The sequence below is a fragment of the Podarcis melisellensis genome (assembly GCF_964234715.1).
Source record: "Podarcis melisellensis genome assembly, chromosome: 5".
NCBI lineage: Eukaryota > Metazoa > Chordata > Lepidosauria > Squamata > Lacertidae > Podarcis > Podarcis melisellensis.
The window spans coordinates 39,317,674-39,332,476 of NC_138537.1; the positions used below are offsets into that span (position 1 = coordinate 39,317,674).

Sequence of the window (14,803 nt, forward strand, 5' to 3'; positions counted from 1 at the left end):
AACAAAAAGTTGTTGAGCTTTTTTAAGGCAATAGTCCGATTGCCCATGGCAGAGCCCAGGTCACCTGCGCCAGAGCCACCCACCCAAATCCCAAATCCAGGACATTTGCTTTAAAATGTAAAATTCCTCCTTGGTGGGCATGTAGGACCCCAAAAGAGGACATGTTCAGGAATTCCCGTACGTATGGCAACCGTACTTAAATAGTAAAACCAGTCATATTGATGTGGGATTATTATTATTATTAATTATTATTTTATTAGGATTTGATGAGTCATAGCATTCGGAGGGGCTCTATGCATAAATCAAAGTAAGAATTTCATAAACATCTCATAAGTCAAGGTAAATAATTTAGAGAGCTACCTTACAAGCTTGCATAGAAGTAAGCTTTGCCCCAGGCTAACCTGGACAAATAGAAATGTCCCCTTCTTTTCCCTAAATTGTCACCTGGCCAAGCCAGAATGAACTCTTGTGTTTATTGAATTTCATCTTGCTGTGCTCAACCCCACAATCTCAATTTTGTCAACGTTATAAAAAGTTAAAGGGTAAAGGGACCCCTGACCATTAGGTCCAGTCGTGACCGACTCTGAGGTTGCAGCACTCATCTCGCTTTATTGGCCAAGGGAGCCGGCGTACAACTTCCGGGTCATGTGGCCAGCATGACTAAGCCGCTTCTGGTGAACCAGAGCAGGGCACAGAAACACCGTTTACCTTCCCGCTGGAGTGGTACCTATTTATCTACTTGCACTTTGACGTGCTTTCGAACTGCTAGGTTGGCAGGAGCAGGGACCGAACAACGGGAGCTCACCCCGTCGCAGGGATTCAAACCGCCGACCTTCTGATCGGCAAGTCCTAGGCTCTGTGGTTTAACCCACAGCACCACCCACGTCCCCTGTCAACATTATACTGAATTCTCCTTCGCATTTTGTGTCAGCTACATATGTATGATTCATATAAAACACTCCTATAATGACGGTGGAAGGGGGATTCTGTGACTGTCCAGCATTTAAAACCTACCTAAAAGAAAATAGTTACTTAATCAAGCACCAACAGTAGAAAGAAAAAACTACATAATTGATGATGAAGTTATTGTCAGATTTCTTGACCATACTGATGAATTGTAGAAATCAACAGGAAGAGGTGAGTCTCCATTTTACAGGTAAAATTCATACAGTCCACATGCAAGATAATTTAAACTGAACAGAAAATGTGCCTCGTGAAGTGCAGAAAGAATCCTAGGGCAATAAAAACAGATATAAAAATAAGAATTCCAGAGAAACCAGAGAAACCTCTGATAAATGGGTCACTAATGTCACTCATCGATCTTAGTCACCAAGATCTCAAATTAGCACTGAGAGACTTCTAGTTTTAATTTAGAGCTGGCTCACGTTACATCTAGCCCCTTTCGGACTCTGGCCACAGTCCAATAGAGTGAAGCAATCAAGGACATCAATGGACTTATGCACACTTAACTGCGGGCAGCATTGCTCAGGGAAGTCAGGTTCTTTAGCATAATGAGCATAATATTCATCATGTGTTGTGCACTGGAATCTCTCAGGTCTCAGCTGCAGCATCATTCCAGAACGGACACCGAACAATGTTTTAAAAATTGCCAAGCTTTCTTGGCTAAGTTCTGTAAGTTCCTAATTCACACATTATGTTGGTAGACACTTGTCAAGGCAGCCTGGCACTATGTTTAACCATAGAGGTTAACACAGCCTTTTGTTTCTGACGATATGCCCATTGCAGGGTTTTTTGTTTTAACCCCTCGCTTCTTGCAATTTATAAAGGCAGGTTATCATTTCACGTTCTGCACTGGTGTTTTCGTGCTAGTGCTGTGACCAAAGTTATCCATCCTAATTATGTGGGCGAGGTGATTCAGCCCAACAAGAGCTGTAGTGGGGGGAAGGGGGAATAGAACCATTCAAACGGTCTGAACAAAAAAGGCAAAAGGAAGTGTACAAGTGTGATACTGAAAACTCTGTTCCTTTTCCGAACTTGTGGCAGGAGCTGCTGTGCTGTGAGGCCTCGTTCCACCCTCTGTTCACAAATGGTCTCCTAGGAAAGGTTCCCTCCACCTCGAAGTATCCATGAAGATAGAGGAGGAGCTGTGGTAGAGCCATAAGCATGGGAGGGCTCCTTCCCTTCTCCAGACATCCTTAGTGCAGTCATAAATTTCCATCTCCACCTGATAGTCGCCATCCATGCCCTTCCAGTATCCTCCGGTGACAAAGAGTTTACCTCCAAGAGGTACCATCCCTCCGTTTTCGTGGAGGGTGTGAAGCTGTTGCACCTGCAAACAGAGTGGACATGATTTGGATCTGTGTTTATGTGGCAAATCATATACAACAACCGCAGCAGAAACCCCTGTAAACAAGACAGCAGATTGGCAACATACAGTTTGCACTTAGTTCCTTGATGGAATCATAAGATGGGGGGTTTGTGCTGCCATCCAGTGGCTGAAAAATATAGTGCAAGTTAATATCATCAAACCGCGGGGGGGGGGGTGTCTCTCACCCTTTCCTTAGCAGAGTTATTAAGTTGTTGTCTGGGTATTTCTATAAGAGGTAAAAAAGCTTGATTTGGTACACACTAGCCTTAGATACCTTGTTCAGCAGAAAAGTCCAAATGGGGTCCTTTAGCATCTCTTGCTTGAAATGTGGGATGCAAAAAGTTTGATTATAGTAGCCCGTATTTCAGAGAACAGGCCAAGACACACGTGTGTGATGGAGAAGCATGTGAACCATCCTCAGATTGGAGGATGAGACTCTTTGCAAAGGCAGCGAAGAATATATCTACAATTACATGAATGCAGGATATATTTATTTGTATATTAACAACGTTATTCAGTTAAGAGCTCAAATTCCAAAGGCATTAGCAGTGCAATTCTAGGCATGTCTAGCCAGAAGCAAGTTCCATTAAATTCAGTGGGACTGACTCCTAGGTAAGTGTGTATAGTATTGCATGATTAGAGATGGATGAACTGATTGATTTCAGTTTCTCTGTTTTCCCACTCTTAAATTTGGTTTGCAGATTTTTTTTAAAGACATCGTGGAAATTCTTCAGCACTTTAGTGTAATTTTCTTGTAATGTTCACATTTTTGTAAGCAAATTTGTCTAATACGCACATTTTTACAAAGCAATTTCCCCTAATAGAATGCCTTCTATTTTCTTGAATATATGCATTTTAAGCACACTCTAACTATACATTTTTGACACATTTACCTATTTCTGTCTACTAAGCTAAGCAAATCTGAAATGCTACATATACTTGAGTTCACCTTGTCTCGTTGCCTATGTTTAGGCATGTATAGACATGCCATTCCTGATACGGCATATCAATGGGTGTCCAATCTAGTAGGGCGCATATGCCAGAAGTGGTGGATGCAGCAGGAGTTTGTGGCAGGGTGACCCCTGAGCCTGTGGCATAAGGTCAGGGCTGCACGCCAGCTGATTTCTTTAATACCACATTGCTGTCTGCTTCCCAGCTCGGTAGAGAAGATGCTAAACTGTCATGAAGCACAGAGGGAGGCTGCCTGTGTACTATGATGCCTCTGCTATACTGTGAACTTACACCTACCGAAAAGACTGGCCACCAGTGGTGTAGTCCTTTGAATTGTAAAAGTCACCCCTCTCCTTTATTCTCTGTCTCCCCCCGCCCCCGCAACTGTATGTAGTTACACTATTAACAAGGCTGGGCTATATTCTTGTTTGTCCTAACTTCTATTAACCTCTCCTGAAGAACACCATGAAAAGATCACCGGGCGAAGTGGCAGAGGAATAGTTCTTGGGTCCAACCAGGCAAAACGCTTGCTGTGAAACTGCTTGATGACAAGATGTTGCCATGAAAGTGTTAAAGAGGCCGCCGTCAAGAGCATAACCAATGGAAGGCCGGAAACTGACGGCACTAACCATTATTCATAGATCTACGGGGATGGAGAGACTGGCAGGGCATTCTTTGCACCTGTCCTGAGGACTGGAGTGGGCGCTACACAGTCAGCTGAGCACTGACGCCATGCAAACAGCTGCCGCAGGGTTTGAGGATGACGCTGCGTAAACCAACCCTCCAACAACATTACACACATCTTCACTGAAGCCAAACAGGCTGGAGGAACAGGCCATGCTGTGCTTGCTACCAGGGGTATCCTCACTCAAGGAATAGGCTTCCTGCCATGCTGGAACATGGACACTCATCCTTCAGGCATTGTTCACATATTACTTTGGGTTACGCATTCTGGAAAATTGTCAAGGGGGGGAAGCAGAGGAAAGAAATACGGCATTTTAAAACGCCCGCTCCCCATAACAAACCTATAGGCCATAGAAATCTGTATTTACTTCTATGGGTGCTACAGCCACAGATCTTCCCTGGAAACAGTGGTGAAAGAACATTACTCCCTTACCCACCTTCTGCCATATATTAGCATCTGGATCATACACATAGACTTTCTTTGTGTTGTCGCCAATAAGGTAGATGGCTCCATGCAGAGAGGCACATCGAGGAGCAGAGAGGTATTTGGGGATGAAAGGGGATGCAATTACACTCCACACATCTAGAAGATAACAATAATAGTAATAATAGTAGTAGCAGCAATAATAATAATAATAATAATAATAATAATAATAATAATAATAATAATTTTATATATTAAAAACATTCTATATTAGAATGACATATGAATCTCAGGGGATGGGGGAGCTAAAAAGGAAGATGGACAAGAAATGGTGCAGGGGCAGATTGTCACAAGAGACTGCCCTAGATCAGTCCTGCAAAGGTCAGGTTTGTTTACATGTAAAACCAGCGTCAGTGAAACAGCCTGTCCTGATTTCAGCCTGGCTGCAATAGACATGTGTGTTTATGTAAGTTTTCAACACTTTGTTGTACTTTTGATCACATCATTCCCATCATCACTGCTGCCTTTACTGGGCTAGGAAGCAAGAGAATCACAGAAAAACAACGTCTGCATAGGTTCACAGGAAACGGCCTTCTACTGAGTCAGACCATTGGTCCGACTAGCTCAGTATTGCGTGCACTGGCTGGCAGTGGCCCTCAAGGGTTTCTGGCAGGGGGGCATTCCCCTACCTAAAGATGGCAGGGAGTCTTCTGCAGGCATAGCAGAAGCCCTACCACTGAGCCAGAGCTCTTCTATGTTAATAGCCAAAGGAGTATATGAGGTCTTCTGGCAGTGTAAGAGAACATGAATAAAAGCCACATTTAAAAGTATCCAAGGTATCAAGAATACCAAGGTACTATTAGTGCTTGCTATGTAACATCCTGAGATGGGCTTGTGGGTGGGAGCTGACATGGCAAACGGATCAACGACGTCCTTCCTATATAGCATAACATCATGAGACAAAAATGGAAGGTGCTGCAGTTTGTCACACGGCCCCCACAGGCAACTAAACCTGAGTCACATCGTACCAAATACCTTTCCTGATTATGTGAAGCAAATTGATGCTAGCTGAGAGTTTTTCTAAAAGACGTGGCAAATAGATCACTTGCACATCTAAGTACAGTGGTACCTCAGGTTACAGACTCCGCTAACCCAGAAACAGTACTCAGGTTAAGAACTTTGCTTCAGGATGAGAACAGAAATCGTGCGGCAGCAGCAGTGGGAGGCCTCATTAGCTAAAGTGGTGTCTCAGGTTAAGAAGAGTTTCAGGTTAAGAACCGACCTCCAGAACGAATTAAGTTCTTAACCCGAGGTACCACTGTACAGGCAGCTGGATCAAGGAGCACTAGGAGCAACTCCAGAAACTGAAGTAGGAAGTGGAGCAGGCTGTGTCTCCAGCAGAAAGACACAAATGAAGTCTAGCATTAGCTGCCGGAAGATACTCTGGGCTGTGAGCCAGTACAGGAAGTCACACCCCATTAACAACTTCTCCCTCCGCCCCATATAAATTAGCTTTTGGGACATAAGACAAATTGAAATAAAAAGCCATACCAAAGCAGCATCAGGGTTCAAACAGGTCAAATGGGCAGCAGGAAATTAACAGCAAGCCCACTGTTCATATTTGCATACATAAAACTGAGCTGCCCACATTCCACAACACTTTGGCATGGCCAAGAAACAGAACGAAAGATGGGGCTATTCTGTGGATGGGGGAAGAATGATTCGCAAGGGCTGTCATCACCAGAGGCTGGCAGCAGATGTAGGCCCCACTTCACAGGCATGCGTGAATGCACACCTTTATTCTTAAGTGGGAGAAAACACAGTTGGCATTCACTCAGAAATGAAAAAATAAAGCACTGCACTTAGGTAGGGGTGGCTCAGCTGCAAGGAGAACAAAGTTCAAAACAATAAAACAAACTAAGCAAACCAAACCAATGAAAACAACATAATAATAATAAAAACCTTAAAACAATAAAGCTTCATTTAAAACATCACAAGCAACAGCGGTACTAAAAGCAATCTAAAAGGTCAAATTAAAAGTATGTGTCTTCTTGACACTGTTTCTAGAAACAGAGAGAGTGGGGACTATCGTAGCTCTGAAGGGGGTGCATTTCACAATCTGCAAGCAACACAAAATACATCCCTCATGCCCATTAAGTGAAACTCTGTAAGTGATGGCATTCTCAAAAGGGCCTCTCCTGCAAATCAACAACCGGCCAGTTTTATATTTATAGTATTTAATCCAATGGGAGGGAGAGGAAAAGTAATGTGTCCCTCAACACACATGCCACCCTCTCTCATGAAAAGCATTTTGCAAGTCTTGTATATTCTTCTAAGGACATGTGGTAGGAAGTAATGGCTTCAGTTTCAATACTAATGATGACAAAAACATTTTCACAAGGAATTTAGAACTAAACCAGAGCAGGGAGCATTGCTGGGCATGAGAAGGGAGGCAATGGGCAAAAGTAGGAATGGGCAAATTCAGTTTCACATCAATTTCACTTTCTTTCATTTCCTCTCACTTTTCCAGTCTTAAGTTGATTCAGCATATTTCCTCATCAGTATGCACTTTTTAAAATATAAAAAGTCCCCATAAAAAATAAGCATTTTTGTATGTAATTCTCCTTAAATATACATCTTCATGCAATTTTGTCTAATACACATTTTTACAAGCAATTTTGCCCAATGCAAGGTGTTTTTGTATTTATTTTCTCCAATATATGCAACTATATGCTCATTTTATCCTAGCAAATGCATTTTCATGCACATTTATTGGCTGGGGAACTGCATTGTGAAATTAGGAGAGGTGCAAATTTCAAAAGATAGTCGTGTTTTGGTTTGCAAATTGTTTCAGAAAGTACAAAGTTTTCTTTTAAGTATGAACTGAACCAATTCCCCCCCCCCCCCATTCCTAGCTGCCCAAGCTCTGGGCCTTTTGCCCTGGGCCCTGGATCTCCTGCCCCACCCCACCCCCCTTTTCAACCACACACACCCTGCAAACAGGGTGGCTGGACATTTTACAAAGCATAGTGCCAATGAGACCAGACATCTGCCATTTTGATTTTTGCATGGGTCTATGCCCCAGGTCTTTTAAGTACCTAGCAAAGCCCCTGCCACAGGGCCCATTTCCAAGATTGCAGAATAGAAAGGATTCTGGTTTTGCACCTGCCCCTTGGCCTGCTCAGTAAGCCCATGGCCTGCTTTGGAAAAGCCATTCATACACATTCCCCTCTGTTCCTTCTTACCTATTGCAGGGTTGTAACACTGCAGGGTTAATGCGTTGTATTTGACAGCACAAGAGCCAATGAGGTACAACTTCCCAAGACACCCGGCGATGGTGAAGTTGCTGACGTACTTCAAGGCAGGGCTCACAAAGCACCAGCTGTCATTATAAGGATCATAACTCTCCACCTCCACAACATCCACCGCGGTGCCTACAGACAATGTGAGAAGTGGGGGGAAAGGAGGTTTGAGCACAGTCGAGGCCTACAGATATTTGCACTGAGCAACACTAGTGCTAAAATAACCCACGAGTCTAATATGTAGGGTCTGGGTTGTGTCTCCAACTAAATCATAGTCACAGTACACCAATGAAATCGATGGACTTAAGAAGAAGAAGAGTTTGGATTTGATATCCCGCTTTATCACTACCCGAAGGAGTCTCAAAGCGGCTAACATTCTCCTTTCCCTTCCTCCTCCACAACAAACACTCTGTGAGGTGAGTGAGGCTGAGAGACTTCAAAGAAGTGTGACTAGCCCAAAGTCACCCAGCAGCTGCATGTGGAGGAGCGGAGACGCGAACCCGGTTCCCCAGATTACGAGACTACTGCTCTTAGCCACTACACCACACTGGCTCTTAAGCATCCAAGTCCTCTGAATATAAATGAATTAGACACAACCTTCTGTATGAAATTCAGTCCTACAAAGGCAGGCTCTTCTGCTCAAGCTGTAGTATAGGGATTTGGAATGGCCAGAAGGCACATTATAATATTGTCCACACTAAACCAGCCTCATCCTTGTTAGTGCCTGTTGTTCCCATGCACGTAAAGCGAGAGTCCCCCATGTTACAGATCTCATTCCCTACCACCAATGGCATAGATCTCTCCGTTGAGGACAGCACTGGCATGGTTGGTTCGTGGCTTCAGCATTGGTGCAATGGGCTTCCAGGCACCATCCTTGAGGCAGAAGCACCAGGACTGAGTTGTTGACCACGTGTCATTTCGTGATCCTCTGGAGCCACCTGAAAACAGAAATAGCCATCATACTTACACAGAGTCCTAGTAGCCACTTTTGTACAAGCACTTCAAAATTACGGCTTAATACATTATTATGGCTTAACACCCAGTGGCGGAGCTTCATGCTCTGGCACCAGGGGGCAGAGAGCAGGTAGGGGCGGGGCTGGTACGCGTCATTGGGCATGGTGCCCAGCGTGGGAGGAGGGGCAGCCACGATGGCACCCCACTGGGATCGCGCTGCCAGTTTTAACACCCTCATGATATTTTTGATAGGAGTTCTGGTTCTCTTGAAAATCCTGTGGAATCTGTGAGCAAAATATGACTCAAAATGGTGGGTTGTGGTTCGGTTTACATTTTATTAGATGCAATCTGGCTGCCCTGATTTAAATTATCTGTTTTAGACCAGAACATACGCCAAACAACTAAATCCATCCTCCCAAGATCTCAGCAGAATGTCTTAGTATGGGAACACGCCGAAAAGGTTCAAAGGCTTAGTAACAACATAGACTTGGAGAGAGCATTATCCTTACCTGTGACATAAACATCATTATTTAGAGCAATCACAGAAAAACCCCATTTATTGTAGTCTGGAAAATCAGGCAGAGCATTCCATCTTTCTGAAATAATAGAACCAAATATGTAAGTGGCCCTCAAAGTGTTATAACCAGGTAACCAGTATAACCAGTAAACGCTCTAGTTTTTCTGAGACTCTTTACTGCTCTCAGGTGAAGAGACTTTGCCCCCTATGGGTTCCATCACTCCATAGTACTACCCTAAATCAAGACCATGACCCATGGCAGTGATATGATTAGACCAAATGTACTTCTTTTCCATGGAACTTTTCCATATTGAAACAGTCCTATCCAAACCTATGTGAGTTTGAAGGTAATTATCTATGGTCATTATCTGCTTCATTGTTCACAGTGTTATCAGAATACATTCCGATTGCATCATATTGCGTAGATAATGCCAACGATGAGAAAGGTCCTCTTCTCCAAATTAGTTTTTCTACCCAATGCGCTGCATTTGCAGGCCTGCCCGACAGCTTCCAACGTCAACATTGGCCTGAGATGAATGCAGCTGCTCAGCAGGCACCAACGCTAAAAGAGCACAGAGCATTACATCATACTGAAATCCTTGTTTGTCGGTGCCTGCATTATTCTAGGTCAAAGTCCAAGGCATGGTTGCTTCTGCCCTCGCCAGTGTTTCTGCTACAGAAAGTGGCTTTGGATAATGTTAGGTGTTTTGAGATGGCAAGTCTAAATGTTAAATGTTTATATACCTATATTTTTCAAACTTTTTCGTTTAACAGCCACAAGATAAAGGCAAATCTAAGAACGGGATAATCACCAAATAAATAAATAACAATAAAAGAGTGGAACCACTCTGTGGAGGAAGGGTGAGAGGTTTTATTGTTGATTCCAGAGGAATTCCGTAAAGGAAAAGAAAGCAAAAGGAGCAAATGAAGTTAAACTTCCAGCCCATTGTAGTTTTTTTTGGCAGGGGGCTGTGTTAGAAAGACAACTGCACGTGTAATATTCTACCAAACTGCTTGCTAAGAGCTAAAACAACCTGACTGGTGTACACAAAATCAATGAGATAACTGGCAGGACCTCTGGATTTTGTTGCAATACCGGTTCCATCAACCCTGACCATTGGTTGTGCTTGCTGGGGTTGATGAGAGCTGTAGTATACTAGGCCCTCTGTATTCAAATTCTGGTTATTCTGCAATAATTGGTTCTCTGTCTTGTTTCTGAGGGATTCAGGTCTCATCTTTTCCATCCACCCACCACCAAGGGTCTGGAAACATGCATTTCCCCAAAACACTACAGAGTGGCACCATCAAGCATGATCTACCCTGTAAAGGCCAACTCATAAAGATGATAGCAACAGGTACCAAGGTGAAGACTGTATTTCCCCTACCTCTAAACGCTACACCAGTTCAGTTGTTGCCATCCCCTTGCAGTGCCTAGCACCGTGAGCCTAGTTGCTCCCTGACGTAAAGATGCTCTGAGCTGGAGAGTGCAATTCTGACATTGTTTGGGGACAGGTACTTACTAGTCTTAGTGTTATAAAAGGCAAAATTCCTGGAGATTAGTGGTTGCTGTTCATCTTCTTCATTCTCTTCCAGAGCTCTGCCTCCCACCACCACTAGAACCTCCTCAAGCTTTTGTGGCAGGGCCTTCAGTCTCTGCTGGACAAATGGCTTGTTCTCCAACTGAGACAAGGGAAAAAAACCCCAATGATTCTGGAAGCCCAACACCTCTCCCCTTTCTCCAACACTTTATACAATGACTTTGTATGATGTAATTCAGTAAAGCAAAATTCCCAAATAAAACTCTGGGATACTTCACTGCAAATACTAGACCATGGCAGGGACTTCTAGCTCCTTTCCTCACAGATGGTTGTTGCCACTTCCCACTATTTTTTAGACTAATTTGGATGCACTGATTTAGGAACACTTGGACCATACTTTAAACGTTCTTCTTAAAATACAAGGGCTAGAACAAAGTATTTAACGTGTTTCTCTGGAATTGTGATCACTTTAAATTCAGATAGGCCCATCTAAATAAACTATCCTTTTTGGTACTGATCCAATTATAACTGTTTTTGGGAGAGACATAACCATAATCCATGTACACCAAGGAGTCAGTCATTGCTCCTCACAGTGGCATCTCTAGGAAAACTGCATGCACACACACCCTTGTTCCTCCTGAGTCAATGGACTTAGTGATGGATGGGCGGGTGGGAAGAGGAGAAGAAAGAGGGGAATTAGTGGGGAAAGGTCAGGAACTCTTCCACTGCCAATCAAAGGTGACAGTTCATAGCTAATTAAGAAATGAAAACTTATCTCAAACAAGAAGTTGGCATACCAAGATGAACAGTCACAGATTCTAGGCACGCCAGTTAAGGACACCTATAGCTATTGGATCACAGCACCCCTTTTCTAGCTTTGGGGCTGAAACTGGAGCTTAATCAGGGTACTGTGGTGCCTCCAAGAACTGACCGTGCTACGATGTCTAGTGATGATGGTCTTGCAAGCCTCCGATTCTTGAATCAGTGGTTCTGATGACAAGAGGTTCTGCAGGTACTGATCTGGCAATGAAACCAGATGCACTAGATCAAGGAGTTCTGGAAGGTGCATGGCTCTAGCAGACTTTTCATACTTCACCCACCTCAGCACAGCCTCAACTAGACTCTGCTCTTCTTGTACCTGGAGCAAGTTGTTGGACAGGTAGATAACCAGCCTCTCTTTGGATAGCTGAAGGAACTCCTCTTGTTGAGACACAAGTTCAAAATTCTCCTGCAGAAATGACCAGGCCTTGGATGACACTTCTGGGCAACCATGCAGCTCCCCAAATTCACAAATGCCCAAACAGTTGGTCGCATCCATCTGCTGCCTCAGGTACCGACTGCAGACTTTCCGGAGGACGGGGAAGTGGAGTTGGTTGGATGTCCGAATTAAGGCTTCCACATTCCTTTGGTTGATGGTCACCTTCCCTGTGTAAGCAAAGTCAATCAAGGTCTCCATAATGGCTGGATCCACCTCTTTGATCTCTACACGAGCTGAAATGCTTTCCAAGAAGTCACCAGCAAACATGGCATTGAAATAGTGGCTGCAGAGGGCTAGGATACTGCGGTGGCAGGGGAATTCATGTCCCTCGACTATCAAGGTGACATCTGAGAGTTTTGGATTGGAGCGAAGGGTCTGAAGTCCTTCCAGAATAGACTGCGGGTGGGATGGAAGGCAAAAATCGAAGTCATCGATGTTCCTCACCATGCTGGTGCTCCACTCCTGTCGTCGGAAATGGCCTTAAATGACTTCAATGAAAAACAAACTTTTCCTAGTCCTAATCAGAAAGCAAAGAAAAAGAAGTAAATAAGTTTTGTGGTTCAAATGGGAAATATTTTTCCTCAATCATGACTTGAAGTGAAATCTCCATAGTGACATTTTTGGATCAATGGAACTCCCTGAAAGGAAGCGCAAACTGTTGTGACCTGGTATGTCCAAATAATAATACTAGGCATATAACCCCGTACCCTAAAACAACTGAATATAACCAGTGCCATATGTGTGTGTCCTGATCAAAGTATCTACAAGGAACTTGCAGGGATAACAAAGGAAAAATCTATACTGATGTCCCCCAACCCTGAAAGCTTTCAGACTCTCAAAAGTACTTCTGTCCATTTTCCTTGCATAGAACAAGGAATGAGCTACAGACCTTATTCAAATCTCTCTGTTCTGAAACTCCACTTTCTTAAATGGCATTCTCAAAAACAGAGAAAGCTGCATCTTGCTTCATGAAGCATTCTGGGTAATTGAAAGCTTGCCACATTTTTGTGACTTTTTTGTTCTTCCCAATAAAGGTACTTACCGACCAATACAGCTACCTTGGCTCTCTGTAAATTAGTTTGCATAATTTATCCTGCTTTTTCTAGTTGTGAGGAAGGAAGGCCACCAAAAGTCCCTCCAGGAGCCCACTATGGCATTTATGGCTTTACCAGCTTTGCCCAAACACTTTCATTCCCATCTTCATTGTGATGGTGGGCTGTTGTGTTAATGAAAACTAAAGTTACCAGAAGGCTGCTGAATTCTGTTTCTAGGAAACTGCCTTATACCATGGGGCCTATCTAGCTCAGTATTGTGTACACGGGCTGGCAGCAATTCTCCAGGATTCCTGATTTCCCAGCCCTACCTGGACATGCCAGGCATTGAACCTGGGGCATTTTGTACACAAAGCAATTGCTCTGCTATCGAGCTTCCTTCTCCTATGACCCTAAATAACAAATTCGGTGCTTTTATGAGCTTCCACAGAAACATGACACACACAGTGCCGTATATGATGTGTGGAGACAAAACAGTATTGTAAGCAGTCTTACTCCAGTTGTCATTCTTAATAAAGGAAGTTCGTAGTTCATAAGCAATGAAATTTGGTGGGGGAGGCGGGTAAGTATATTTTTGTTCCTGCCTTCCCAATCTACTCTACCGGGTCCTCAGTGCTGACCTAGAAAGTAATTGAATATTGGACTTATGCCATATTAAGTAGCAAAAGACTACTGATAATAAAATCCCCAGTAACAATATTAGTGGTTATATTCTCATTTTAGTTAGTGGTTATATTGACCCCCTTTCCTTCCCGATATCCAGGAAACTTGCCTCTCAGTAGTTTGCTGTTCAGCAGTGCTGCATTGATAAGAACTTCTTGGTATTTGATCTCTGCAAAAGTTTGATACTTCGCTTCCTTACAGATAATGGCTTCTAACTGTGGCAGCTCCTTGTGCCTCATGTTAATGGCCTGTACACTATTTTTGACTTGACAGCTCCACCTTCCCAAATCCAGTTTGCTTGTTCCCTCTCATCTCATGTTGTCCCATTCAGCCCTGCCAGAAATCAAAACCGTCTGGCCTCCGGTTCTTACCTTGTTAACTTCTCTTACATCCAGCCAGACAGTCGGAGCTCGAATAATGCTTGGGGAATGGCTTGCCTTGACCCTGGGAGGAGGCAGTTACCCTGAGGTGGTTTGGGTGGTGTGTTTTTTTTAAGGCTGTTGTAGGCTGGAGGCAACCAATGCTTGTTTCTCTGTATGTATATATATATTTAGACTGAGGCTTACAGCCAGAGAGGGCTGGGAAGTGTGTTGACAGTTATTCTCTCCAGGCCACCTGCTCTTAAAGCAACACACCAACGAAGAGATAAGAAGACGACGGCATTGGAAGGAAAGCATGTCATGTGCCTATTGGAAGCAGATATGAAGCTGCTCAAGAGATTGTGCACTTACATCTGTTTTCAAATAGGCACGGTGCTGGGATAATGCAGAATCAATCTGCAACGAGTTTTTCTTTTCAGAATGAAATCAGTTTCTCAAGAAGTGCATTTCAGGGGCAAAAAGTATGCAACAAATCTACATTGTGTGTTGATTCCACAGAAAAACCAAGTACTCAGTCTCCATTGATTCTAACATAAAACGTCATGTGGACGCAGCCATTGTCAGTGAGGAGGAAGTGGGTGGGAAAAAGGAGGGACCAGAAAGGACCAGCAGGGGCATTTTCATTACTTGTGCCCCTGTAGCCAGGTGGGCAGCAGGGATGGAATGACTCAGCAAATTAGGATTAAGCCAGGATACTGGATTTAGGTGTAACAGCAAACCACCGTTAAAAGGAGCTAAACCAACTTAAAAC

General features: G+C 43.7%; 1 protein-coding gene and 1 long non-coding RNA gene across 3 annotated transcripts in view; one reads left to right on the plus strand and one right to left on the minus strand.

The window, feature by feature from the left end:
* Positions 1-1,078: 1,078 nt before the first annotated feature.
* Positions 1,079-14,195, minus strand: KLHL30 (kelch like family member 30). Of its 2 annotated transcripts, none has more exons than XM_081912453.1 (8): positions 14,044-14,195; positions 11,631-12,474; positions 10,682-10,841; positions 9,154-9,240; positions 8,473-8,628; positions 7,634-7,822; positions 4,402-4,547; positions 1,079-2,290 (listed from the first exon to the last, which is right to left on the minus strand). In XM_081912453.1, exons 2-8 carry the CDS (start codon positions 12,402-12,404, stop codon positions 2,042-2,044), a joined length of 1,761 nt encoding a protein of 586 aa, XP_081768579.1. In that variant the 5' UTR covers positions 12,405-12,474; positions 14,044-14,195; the 3' UTR covers positions 1,079-2,041. The 2 variants fall into 2 exon arrangements, with proteins under 2 accessions (XP_081768579.1, XP_081768580.1); XM_081912454.1 differs by having other exon boundaries at positions 11,631-12,468; positions 14,044-14,142.
* Positions 4,554-14,803, plus strand: part of LOC309370586 — a 147,457-nt gene continuing 137,207 nt past the window's right edge. The window contains exon 1 of the long non-coding RNA XR_014168620.1: positions 4,554-5,522. This is a non-coding gene — a long non-coding RNA (uncharacterized lncRNA). The remainder of the gene's footprint in view (positions 5,523-14,803) is intronic.

Excerpts from the sequence above, each read along its gene's own strand:
- KLHL30 (XM_081912453.1), bottom strand. The coding sequence starts at position 12,404 with ATGGTGAGGAACATCGATGACTTCGATTTTTGCCTTCCATCCCACCCG. Across the intron at positions 10,842-11,630 it reads TCACTAGACATCGTAGCACG|TTGGAGAACAAGCCATTTGT; the intron begins GTCAGTTCTTGG and ends CCCTTGTCTCAG. Across the intron at positions 7,823-8,472 it reads AGAGATCTATGCCATTGGTG|GCACCGCGGTGGATGTTGTG; the intron begins GTAGGGAATGAG and ends CATTGTCTGTAG.